The sequence below is a fragment of the Cynocephalus volans genome, chromosome 8 (assembly GCF_027409185.1).
Source record: "Cynocephalus volans isolate mCynVol1 chromosome 8, mCynVol1.pri, whole genome shotgun sequence".
NCBI classification, from domain to species: Eukaryota; Metazoa; Chordata; class Mammalia; order Dermoptera; family Cynocephalidae; genus Cynocephalus; species Cynocephalus volans.
The window spans coordinates 126815120-126827740 of record NC_084467.1 but is presented as its reverse complement, the minus strand read 5'-3'; the positions used below and the strand labels follow the sequence as shown (position 1 = coordinate 126827740).

At 35.3% G+C, this 12621-nt stretch overlaps 2 protein-coding genes across 5 annotated transcripts in view; one reads left to right on the top strand and one right to left on the bottom strand.

Annotated features, from left to right (window-relative positions):
* SCYL3 (SCY1 like pseudokinase 3) overlaps positions 1–4413 on the top strand; it is a 38678-nt gene extending 34265 nt beyond the window's left edge. For 2 of the 4 annotated variants that reach the window (XM_063105489.1, XM_063105488.1), the window contains exons 12-14: positions 602–763; positions 1624–2318; positions 2876–4413. In XM_063105489.1, the coding sequence (XP_062961559.1) occupies positions 602–763; positions 1624–2318; positions 2876–2935 (917 nt within the window). In that variant the 3' untranslated portion in view covers positions 2936–4413. The remainder of the gene's footprint in view (positions 1–601; positions 764–1623; positions 2319–2875) is intronic. The other 2 variants (XM_063105490.1, XM_063105491.1) reach the window with 2 other exon arrangements.
* The window catches only part of FIRRM (FIGNL1 interacting regulator of recombination and mitosis), a 43921-nt gene continuing 34868 nt past the window's right edge, over positions 3569–12621 (bottom strand). Inside the window, exons 18-24 of the mRNA XM_063105486.1 lie at positions 11270–11392; positions 10017–10112; positions 9344–9457; positions 7540–7644; positions 6769–6849; positions 5054–5173; positions 3569–3888 (exon numbers count right to left, since the gene is read on the bottom strand). Of these exons, the coding sequence (XP_062961556.1) occupies positions 3700–3888; positions 5054–5173; positions 6769–6849; positions 7540–7644; positions 9344–9457; positions 10017–10112; positions 11270–11392 (828 nt within the window). The 3' untranslated portion in view covers positions 3569–3699. The remainder of the gene's footprint in view (positions 3889–5053; positions 5174–6768; positions 6850–7539; positions 7645–9343; positions 9458–10016; positions 10113–11269; positions 11393–12621) is intronic.

The window sequence follows — 12621 nt, the reverse complement described above, 5'->3', positions numbered from 1 at the left end:
TTAAGGCAAAGGAACTATTCAGCCAAAATTTTGCTAGAATCTTTTTGATCGTTGTCCAGTCTTGAGTATAAACTTTTTGGTAAATTGTTAAGGACATTTTCATGAAACAATTCTTTCTTTTTTTTTTCCAAGTTGGGGGTTAAATATCCATGGCATAAAATTTCTTATTTTAACCGTTTTTAAGTGTACAATTTTGTTGTATTATGTACATTCATGCTGTTGTGCTTTTACGTGCGGATTTTATTCTTAAAAGTACGTAGAATCACTTATGGTTTTTAAATCAGCACCAAAATGTTTTTAAAGGCTGTAACTTTTTAACTAGGTATCCTAAAGGTTATATCTATGTAGTGCTTGGTTCCTCTCTATTTCATCACCACCACATGGAGTGGACACAGTCTGTTTGTAAACACCTCCAGGGACAGGCAATCCATTCCCTAATAGGTTGTTTCTTCAAATATTTGAAGATGTTCTCTCCCTGCAGCTTATCTTTCATTTGTGTTAAATGTACCCCTTTCCCTTAACTGTTGCTCACCAAACATGTCATCGATCAAGAAGAAATTTACTATCCCTTTCATTTTTTGGAGTTTTTATTTACCTTCAGATTCTCCCATGCACGTCGTCTGCAACCAGCACAGTCAGATCTCGCCAGTCTTGGAGAACCCCTCCTCTAGCATATTTCCTAAGTGTTTCTTTTCTGGCAACATGCCCATCAACAGCAAGAAGCACATACAGCGAGATTACTGCAATACTCTTTTACAGACAGGTAGAAATATTAAATTTATATAGCTTTTCCATTTCTTAGATGAATGTTTTCCTGAGAATAAATGAGTTAAAATTCTGAAAATTAGGGCACTTTGGGAGTTTTGAGACTGACCTCTCTTATTTATAACTATGTAGTCAATTTTGGTCTCATTGTCTTTCCCTAGACTATTGGGTATATACCTACCCTGTCTTCATTACTGGTGAGAAGAGCAGGTTGACATTACTTGAATTCTTTTTTGGACTAGATACTTTACTTTGGGACTTCTGATGCCTTTATACAGCATCTTCCAGATTGTACCAAGAATGATAGTTCTGAAAGATGTTGATAGGTGTGTTGTGAAAAAAAGAGTTCTGTGGTTAAATAAGTTTGGAGAAATTGTAGCAGAGCACACATTGCATAAAATTTCTCACTGCCTTACTTTACACTTAGGGAAATTTGCTTAAAATGAGGATAAGTTGGGTCAAGCAAACTTATTTAAGCACACGACATTTTTTCAGGGTGTATGTAATTAACATCTTGAGGGTAACATTGCTTGGCTTAGAGCATTTCTATATTCATTTATAGACAGTTATGCCTATAAACTGTGTTTGGATATCTGGTAAAGGACTGGATGCTCCAGTTAGTCGTTACTTGATAGGCTTCCATTGAGTTAACAATATTATATGGATGTTATATAGTAAGTATTTGGATAACTTATATGACATCATTGATTTTGAGTGATATTCTGCTGGGATCTCTTTTGTTAGTTTAGCATGCATGTATATTTCCAAGTAACTGATGTATACATTTCGTTATTGCTAACCTTCCCCATTTCTTACTCTTAACCAGCATGAGAATAATTCTTGTACATATACCCACAGGTGATAAATTTTCTCAGCCTATTAAATTTCCCATGAATGGAATCTCAGATGTGAAAAATACTTCAGAGGACAATGAAAACTTCCCATCAGATTCTAAAAAGTGTGAGGAGTGGCCTGATTGGAGTGAGCCCGAGGAGCCTGAGAACCAAACTGAGAACATACAGATTTGGCCTAGAGAGCCGTGTGATGCTGCCAAGTCCCAATGTACTAACTTGAATGTGGAGGAGTCATCTTGTGATGACTGTGAGTCCAGCAGCTTAGAGACTAAAAGAAACCAAGGAGATGGAGTCATTGCTGTAAAACCTGTTACCTCAGGGGAGCAGAAGCCTATTCCTGCTTTGCTGGCAACTGAAGAGTCGAAGCCTTTGAAGTCAAGTCTACCCCAAAAGACCAGTCTTGTCCAATGCAGGGATGACCCAGACCAAATCAAGCCACCAAAAGTGACATCACAAGGAAGGCCTCTTAAGGTTCCATTAGAACTTGGCTTAGGAGAGGAGTTTACCATTCAAGTAAAAAAGAAGCCAGTACAAGATCCTGAGTTGGATTGGTTTGCCGATATGATCCCAGAAATTAAGCCTTCAGCTGCTTTTCTTATTTTACCTGAACTGAGGACAGAAATGATGGTCCCCAAAAAGGATGGTGTCTCACAAGTGATGCAGTTTTCCTCAAAATTTGCTGCAGCAGAAATTACTGAGGTGGGTACTTTTGGGGGATTAAATTGTGCTACTAGTTTAAGTATTTTCCTAGGAGGTCCCAGTTGCACTGCACCATTTATAACAAATAACATGCTGTTTTCTCAGTAAAGGAAAAGATACCATGGGTTAAAATGATCAAGTCAAGCATAAAATCAATAAAGTCAATTTCTATAAATGATATCTTTCCTTTCCCCAGAAAAAATGTAGCAATGCTTAGGCTAAGTGTTCAATGGTCTGCTTGTCACATAAATAACCTTTTTATTCGGAAAAAGTATTAAACCAAGAATATGGTGTCATCAAGATTGATTTTACTGGACTATGTGGTTCTTGAAAAGTTATTTTCCAATGCTGTGGATTTGTAATACTGGAACCAAAGTAATCCTACTTTTCAACTTTCAGTTATAGCTTTAAGTTATGTTATTTATTAGCCTGCATGAGGCAGTATATATTCTGGCATCAAAAGACTACTGTTAGGTCCTTCCTAAATTCCTGATTTTTCAAATTTGGATATGATTTGTCTTAGTAGATTGCTCATATTGTGCTTTATTTTGTTGCAGGGAGAGGCTGAAGGCTGGGGAGAAGAAGGGGAGCTGAACTGGGAAGATAATAACTGGTGACAACAGATGTGAGTTAAACTTTAGGAAAAGGATTTCCTTTTAAAAAAATCCAATTAATACCTCAAAAGCAGGCTCTGAGGACGAGAAAACCCCAAAGCAGCCTGTATTTCCCAGTCTGTGCCAACTGAAGTGTGAGACAGACCTTGAATGCTGGCTAAAAGCCCTGGGTGGTAAAGAGGCTCCCAGTACTGGCTTGTCAGAGGAAGAGCCGTGTGCATTTGACTGAGGCCAGTGTCTGTGAAGAGCAAGTACCCGAGGAAAAGTTGAATTTACTGCTTTTTCCAGAGCAATTCTGGAAGCAAAGAAAATATGAACATTCAAGCTGGTTAGCTTAATTTTGTGCCATTTCTTTAACAGTCAGAAGAGTAAGCTCTATTATGAAATACAACTTACTGAAAAAATTGTAGCTATAAATTATATAAATGATTTTGAATTGCTAAGGTCTCTTAGGCAGTTTATTTGTTTACAGTTTCATTATCTGAGGAATGGTCCTACGTGGACCTGGGCAGTTATTGACTGTTCTGCATGTGTTAAGGTGAACCAAAGTTCTTCATGAGAATCTTCCCCACAATCCTGTTCTCTGAATGTCAAATAAAGACTATTTTCACTAGATTCAACTTTACAAAAGCTGTTTTATATGTGTTAGAAAATGTACAAACATAATTACATCAGTATTTTCATTTACAAAATATACCATAGGTTGACAAAGCATCCAACCCATTTCTGCCTACTGATAATATGGTCCAGAGCATTAAAGTTTCACCCTAGAGTATACAACGTTTTAGCTTATCAATCCTTTCTTGGAGCACTTCCATTTCCATGAGAAGCCAAGCTGGAGCAGGAGCCTTTTGGAGTAATGACTCAGTTGCCTCCAAGGCCCCTGCTGCTGCCTGCAATGCTGACCTATACTCTCCTTCCAAGGGGACCTCATGACGGGCTCTTTTTGCATCAGGCTGGAAAATGAGAAAAGCAGGTGATAAGTAATGCCATAATACCCCTTCAGAAAATAACAAAGACTCTTCTTCCTGGACTGGGATAAAGCTTATTAGAACAAATTCTAAAACTGCAAAAAAAATTATGTACAAATTTTTTTCTAGTCATTGTATTACAAGGGCAGGAGGGCACCTGCCTCCCCCCCGCCCCTGCAGTCAGTGTCCTAGAGTTTGTATGTGGCATATAACAAAGAGTGTCCTGTTCAAAGGGCTCCCAATAAAAAGTGCTAAACTGTCCTTACAAAAAAGCCCCAAGTATGTATTTTCTAAATGTTTCCATTTTCTTTTTAATGCAAGTTTGTAATTGGTGAGAGTTGTAGTCTTCCAGATGCTTTTGGAGCCAGTTCAATAAAATGTCAGGCTTTTGGAATTATTGCACAGGCAGGAGGGAAGCTGTGGTCAGGACATCTTTTATAACTGCAGTCTTCCTAAGGAAGGTCGCAATAAATTTAAATTCATGAGGGCTTATTTACATAACTGATACGCTGAACTTTATAGATGTCATACATAAAAGTTACATGTCTTGAAAATAAGTTACTAATAAAACCTTATTTTCCTTTTATAAGAGTTGTGACAAACTTATCAGGACATTGTTCTTCTTATGGATTACTATTCTAAGTATGCTAGTGCTCAAAAGAATATTTTGAATATTTTTAGTGCTGTCAAATTTCTGCCTTTTTAAATGTGATTTATAGACACTGACTAAAATTATTGGGAGGTTGGTTTGATGAATGAGGCAAGGGATCAAACTAAAATTGTGGAAGGTAAGTTAATTGATTTTCTTCTTTGGTGCACAAACTACTGCATTTATAGTATCATTGGTGTAATATATAACTTCTCCCAAAGGTTACTATAATTAAATTTATATTGAAAGAGTATATTTGGTATGATGTTTAAAACTTTTTTTGTAGTTTCACTTCTGTTTTATGTGTTGATAACATAGAAATGTGAAAAAAAAAAAAGCAACTACCATAAAACAGGATAATTTTACATGTCTGATCTGTTTGATTTGAAATTCTACATGAGGCCATGAGCCAAACTACTTTGTTTTGTCAGTAATAAAGACAGAATTTCCCTTGTTAAAGTTTGACCCATATTGAAAAGCACATGATCTTTACATCAATACCTGTAAAGATGACCACTTTGCTTCTTCTACAGTCACTTTAGCAAAGGGTTCCCAGAAAATGCCTTTTTCCTGTTTCACGCGTTCAACTCTGGCAGCTTCAGTTTCATCTACAAGCCCAGTCTGCCAGAGACCACGAAAAACCAAGTAATAAACATCAACTTGTTAGCAAGCACTCTCTACTAGATATCACATGGTGTAATATTCAGAAAATGAAAAGGCCAAATAATTTGTGTGTTTCGGTGCTGATTGTTAAACCATTCTGGGCTTAGCCTGTGGATGAGGCAAATTCTGGAAGTTAGTTGTACCCATCTGTAAATGACTCTCATTAGTGTAATCTAGATAAAAAAAAACACTCTACAGTGTTCTTCCCTACAGAAAAGTTAGAGAGTCCTCTTTCCAGGAAAAAATGACAGGCTAAGAAATTAGCAACAGCAGTGTATACACGTGTAATTAAAATCCAGCTTCCATGTGATATAAGTAAAATATGTAATATAGTACAGGTTGAGCATCCCTAATCTGAAAATCTAAAATCCAAAATGCTCCAAAATCCAAAACTTTTGAGCACTGATGTGATGCCACAGTGGAAAATTTCACACACATTTTCCTACTGTATTAACAGTATGTCATATTTTTTGCTGTTAAGAACTTATGTGTGAATAAGTATAAGAAAATGATTGCTTATTGGTAGCATATAAATTCAGAGTCAGGATGATGGTGATGCCAAACGACTAGATTATCAACATGGGTGGCTGAGATAGTGACACCTTTGCTTTCTGATGGCTCAATGTATGCAGACTTCGTTTCATGCACAAAATTATTAAAATATTATACAAAAGATTTTTAGGCTATGTGTATAAGGTGTATATGGAACATAAATGAATTTAGTTGTTTAGACTTGAGTTTCATCCCCAAAATATTTCATTATGTATATGCAAATATTCCAAAATCTGAAACACTTCTTTCTGGTCCCAAGCATTTCAGATAAGGGATACCCAACCTGTACATATGTGAAAAATATCTATTACATGTGTGCATATATCTGTATATATGTGTATATAATTACACATAATATATAAAATATATATAACCCAGTTTAATAATTGGAATATTATAAAAAACAAAGAAATAGGCATAATTCATTTTCTCCTGGTATTCTAAATTTGTGGTTTAACAGTTCTGTTATTACTTCAATTAACCTTTAACTTACATCCTATCACCATATATGATTCAAAGTATGTGGAAACTTGGGAGCCATGTGATTCAAAATTTTGGTTCTAACTGTAAAAACAGCTTTAAAAATAACATCGCAGCCTTGGAAAAATAGGCCTTGGCCTCAATCATTATAGAAAAGCCATGCTTAAATTAAACCTAAAATATATTATTGAACATGATCCTCTCAGGACTAAATTACGTAAGTATAGGTGTATCTAATTATGATTTAATAGTAGCTTATGGATCCTCAGTCATCTCATTGCCTGGATAATCAATGCAAGTGTATCCCAAACTACAGGCAGAGAAACTTAAGGTGTTTTACTTCTGTAACTTACATTATGGTCTCGATTGCTTAGTAATGACCTCTGTCAGCACTGTGCTAAGCACTGTGAAAAGTGTAGGCTAAAAAGATATTAAAGGTGGTTACAATTACATGATTTCAAAAAAAAAAAAGAAAAGGTAATATGATAAAGAATAAAATATGGGCTACATAAATAAAATACCTTCTCCAGAAAGGATACAACTTTGTCCTTAGTTTCTTCAGAACTGAGACACTGTGGAACTATCTCTTCATGATTTGTTCCCTATTAAAAGATTGATAAGACCAATTTTACCATGTTTCAACAACTTGCAAAGACAAACACATGACTTTAAAGAGCTACCGTAATAAAAATTTATTTAAAAAGAAAATCCTCAGTACCAGAGGATACTCAAAGATGATAAGCTCATAGTTCTTTCAGGGTGCCTTTGGATAATATAATGTTAACTTCTGTGCAAGTTTATTGTTGCAAGCTTTAATTACTTCTGCTCAGTCATACTCACGCCTCTGGACTCCCTTATGACCAAAGGCATGACAGCAGAGCAACAGGTAAGAGTAAACAGCACTGGGTAAGTGTAACGTATGGCAGGGGTTACCTTCTCCACAGAGCCAGACTAACAGGTTTAGGTTCATCAACCTAACTCTCATAATAGTTCGAAATGAAATGGATTATTTTACCCAAAAATACTGTCTGGAAGACAGTGTCTGAGGTAGTACACCTGGTGTAAATGCCTGTTCCAGTCCCTGTTGATCAGTATACCTTAGTAGGGAAGTCACTTCGTTTCTCTAGGCCTCATTTTGAGGTCATGTGAAATTGACAATTAGTATGCCCTCCAGCAGAATATTTTTAACTAAGATACAGAAGCAGCACAATAAGTGTTTCTAGAATGTTTTGGAATATTTGAAATATTAAAATATTCTGGAAGTCAAAGTGATAAATTGGTCTTATAATTACCTCAGCAAACTGAGTAAATGCCTCCAAGGTATGTTGTTCTAGCAGCCAATTCCTGTCAGCTAGGAGTAAGGCAAAAACACATGACAGGTGGGGCAGAATTTTGTCCTAAAAGAGAATCAAACCATATTAAATAGACAAAAAGAATAGGGTACGTTCAATACGCCCATGTACATTCAGAGTCCACTGTCCCAGTGAACTCACGTTAAAATGTTAGGTCATGTCACTCCTTACGCTCAAATCCTTCCCAAAGCTTACCATTTCCCTCAGAGTAAAAGCCAAAGTCGTAAAGGCCTGCAGAGCCCCCACAACCTCTGTTAGCTATACTGGCTTTCCTGGATATATCAGGCATGCTCCTATCTCAGACGCTTTTCACCTGCTATTTCCCCTGCTCGGAAGACTCCTTCTCTAGATACCTGCATGGCTTGCTCCCTTGCCTTCGAGTTTCTATTTAAATGTCACCTTAGTGAGGATTCCACTGACTATATCCCATTTCAAACTGTACCGCCACATACATATTCCCTGTCCCCTTTCCCTGCTCTGTATTTCTCCACAGCATTCACCACTATCTAATATATTACGTATATCATCATGTTATTATCTGTTGCATCTCAACAGTCTGAGAGTGGGGATTTATTAATGTGGTTTATTATCATATCACCAATGATTAAAATAGCACCTGATACAGCAAGAACTCAATAATTTTTCTTGAATGGATAAATGAATCCATCTCATATCTGTGAATGCCTACTATGTGCTGATGAATCCCCAAACTTTCTTCAGGCCCTGACCTCACCTGGGAATATATAAGTCACTATAATTTCTGCTAACAAAACATTTGTTCCATAGGTTCTGAGCCCATGCATGGTCCATAGCTATGCACAAATGAAGCAGCATTTTGGAATAAACTTATTTTATGATAAGAAGTAGACAGCTCAAATGCAAGTATCTTTGGATACTTTTGACAAGAGAATTGAAAAAAGCTGTCAACATCTACACTTATCTCATGAAACACATAGCCTTACATGATGGAGACAGATAGTATAGTGTTGTTTACTTGTGAACAAATAAAAGAACACTTGAGAAATTAATCAGTTAAATTTTTGGTTTCAAAGATTTTAATCAACAGGTACTGAGATATTGTCTATCATGTGTTTGCTCTGATCACATAAAGTTCTTATCAGTGAGCTCCTTCTACAGTCTCTCCCTTGGAGGTTAAAAAACAAAATGTCAGCTACCTAGAATTGTTGGATTTTGATTATAGTAATAAGGAAGGAAAAACTCTTAATTTAGGAGGAACTCCTTTTACTGTGAGGTCTTAAAATTCAGTTGTTGTGTAAATGCCAGGCCATTTCAGTACAATTTTATAAATAAATATCTTTTTGTCAGCAATACATACTTTGCAACATTTTTGAAAGTACTCTCTTTATAAAGAACCAGCTCCCTTTCATGGATATAAAACCAAGAAAATAATTTCAATAAATTACCAAATTTCCTAATTATACACTGTTCTCTAAAAGATATAAATAGATTTTCCACCCTCAGGAACTGTGTGCTAGAGCCCAGCTGGAATCAGAATCTCATCTTGGTCTACAGCCAACCTGATAAATTATGTATATGTCATTATATATTTTTCTATAAGAAAATCATTTACAATGAGTTTTATTTTTGACATTCACACTCTCTGGAAAATCCATTTCATTTCTCCCAAATTTCATTATCAGTAATCCACAGAATTTCAGAAATTAAAAGCCTACAAATCCCTCAGAGACTTTGTTTTTAATAACACAAGAACAACAGGTATTACCTGGATAGCTTGAGGTATAACAAGTTTTCCTAGAGAAGATACAAAATCCAGCATTGCTAAACGAACGTGGTCAGGAGGCTCTATTTTAAGTAGTGAAGTCTGCAGAGTTACTACCTAAAGAAGCGAAGACCAAAGGACGATTATGAATGAAAACAATACTGACGCTATGACTACCTAAGTTATGGATGAGAATGTGGGGAGGGGAAACAAAGTAAAACCCCGAACAACCAAATACTCCGCAGAGCCTGAACTTCGCAGGTGGGATTTAAATAAGGCAATCAAATGAACAAACAAGTCAATTACTACAACATTCTTCTTACTACACCCTCCTGCCTACAGTCACTGTTAAAAAAAAAAATACATGTGTTCCTGAAAAACTTTATATGTCAGACCTTCGGGGGTGGGGAGGCAGCTAGGTGGTATGGGGATATGAACCCCTTGACCTTTGCATTATAACACTGTATAAAACCTTTAAAAATTATTTTGTATTTTAAATTCTATTGAGAGAGGTTCATTATTTAAAGCAAGGACTAGCAAACTTTTACTGTAGTGAGCCAAATAGTAAATATTTTAGGCTTTGCAGGGAACATGTTCTCTGTTGCACAGTCTTTTATTTTTTATGTTACAAATCTTTAAAAATGTATAAATCATCCAACTTGGACACTGTTCTTACCTGAATTATCAACTGAGGATCTAGAGTTTGAATGAAAATTCCCAACAGTGGAAGTAAACGGCTGAATGTCTGTTGAACATACGGTTGACCTGTTACCTTATATAAGAAACACAAAATAATTTTGGTAAAAATTTTCAATTACATGATCTGTAATAGCAACCTTTTATTGAGCATTTATTACAGATTATCAGGCAATATGCTAAGTACTTTAATATTTATAACTTCACTTATGCCTTACAACAACTCTATAAGGTAGATATTATTACCCTCACTTTACTAGTAAGAAGACAGGGTCAGAGAGGTTAAATAATTTGCTCAAGATCACATGGCTAGGAAAAAGAGCCATGATTCAAATCCAGATATAACAGTAAAGGAGATTTAATTACTTTTGTCTGTCACTGAAAAGCCTATATGTTCCTTAGTCTTTTTAAAATTGCATTTTTCTTCTCCATAATTATTACATACATCATAATTCTGTAAGCTATATCCTCAGCACAGACATCCTGAATGACTATTTATTCAATGATTTGTAAGCATTAGGGGAAGGCACCTGAAGTCAAAATACTGCAGTAGGGCAGGGCAGTCTGACCATAAGTAAATATTAAAGATAAAAAATTATCTGCAAAATCACTTCTATTATTTCCCCAAAGTATGGATGTTGCCTTCAGCTTCCAACTTCAGCTTCAGTTGCCAGAGGAAACACATTTACTTCTACTTAGTCAAAGAAAACAAACATATTTTAAACTGTTAAACTAAGAAACTTAAGTTTACAATCGTGTGGGATACTATCATTCTAATTTTAGCCCAATTATCACTCAGCTTCTTGGCTTTGCTGAGAAAGAAGAATACAAATTAGCCACATCCAATCACTTGTTCCTTCCACCTTTAAGTCAGATCACTCTCCATTGCCCAAAAGATTTTATAAAAGATCCTAGAATCACTAAAATAGGCTGCCTTAACCTGAGAGAAAGACAATAGAAGAGATTTTTTTAAAAAAAGGGTCTAACCAGTTATGAAAATAAGTAGATGGACTGTCACTCTTACTTTACTGTATTTGAATTTTATTAATAAAATGCTATCACACTCTGGAAAAGAACTAAGAAAGTACAAATAGGTATTTTAAGTTCTAATCACAAGTTCTAACAAGCACCTAAAGAAATTATATAAATTTTACTCTACAGGGAAATTTCAGTGCTATTCTTTTTTCAATTTTTTTTTTATTCTTCAGGAAAGTGATCAGTTGCTTCCCTTACCTGTTTAATGTTTAAAAATGCCCAAAGCTGACACGCAACTTCCATAATTGCAGTTTGTCGTCCAATATCCAAAGCTTCACCAGCAGAATTACATACAGCTAGCAAAGCAGAGAGTACTGTATTCTAAGGGAGAGAAAGAGGAAAAGGACCTGAATCTAGACACCAGTCTAAAAGACCAAGAGCCCAATCTAGAGGTTGTAAGAATTACTTATAACTCTTTTTTAAAGTCCATGTAGAATAATATTCCTAAGAGCCAAAGACATCTTCTCAGCTATTTATCTAATACATATATATTTTAGTAAAAATAACTTTCAGAAAGTTTGCTTCATTTTTCTAAATAAATCTTTTTTCCTTTTAGATTGAAAACTTAATAACTTAAAATGGAAACAGCATTGTATTTTAATAGGTTGATACAGCGGTCAGTATGGTCAAGCTAATTTACAATATTCATCAACAAAAAGCTCTATTTGTTCACATTATGCACTCAGCGATCTTTATAGGTTTCTAAATGTTTACTGTTCCTGTTTTAAAATTTAAAATTCTTCAGCAGCAGTACAATTAATAAGCATATTTAGTACTTAAGAAGTACACTATCTGGAATTTGAAACTAAAAATCCTTTTTGCATTCACTCTTATCTACATGTGAAGATACTCAAATGTCTCTAACTGGCTAGGAAAGGGGTCGTCTGGGCTGTGGTGGGTGTAGGGTGAAGGTGAAGGCCATATGAGAATCTAATGATCAATAACAATGAATGCCTTTAATCCATTATACATCGACAGCCACATCTAATTTTATGTAATTACCATATAGCTTCTTATTTAAAATTTACCTATTTCCTTTTACAAATAAACATATTCAGTGACCTGCTAGACTAAAGTTTTGGTTTTAGCTCAGAGACTTATTCAGTTTTTGAAAATTGGTGCTTTTATTTTACCTAATATAAAACAAAAGATCTTTTGTCTTTCCTATCAACACTGGTGCACGTTAAATGCAAAACCTAAACAAATTTAACCCGCTCCTAACTAGGTATTTAATAGCTTTTATAAAATACAGGCATATAAAAACTTATTTCCTTCGGATATATACGTTTTCAGTTTTCTTAATAATTATGGTCAAGTGCCATTACATAACAGACTATCAGAAAATTTATACTCAGTATGGAAACATATATGCTCTGAGAAAACCCTGAATTCCTAATTTAAAATTGCAAACAGGCCTCCAGCTCCTTGAATGCTGTCCCTATCCTTGATTTTTTTCCAATGCTATTTCTTATTTATTTTACGGTCCACTGCTAAGCTAGAAGATAAATCTATGAGAGAAGAAATTTATTTGTTTTGTTCCCTGAGATATC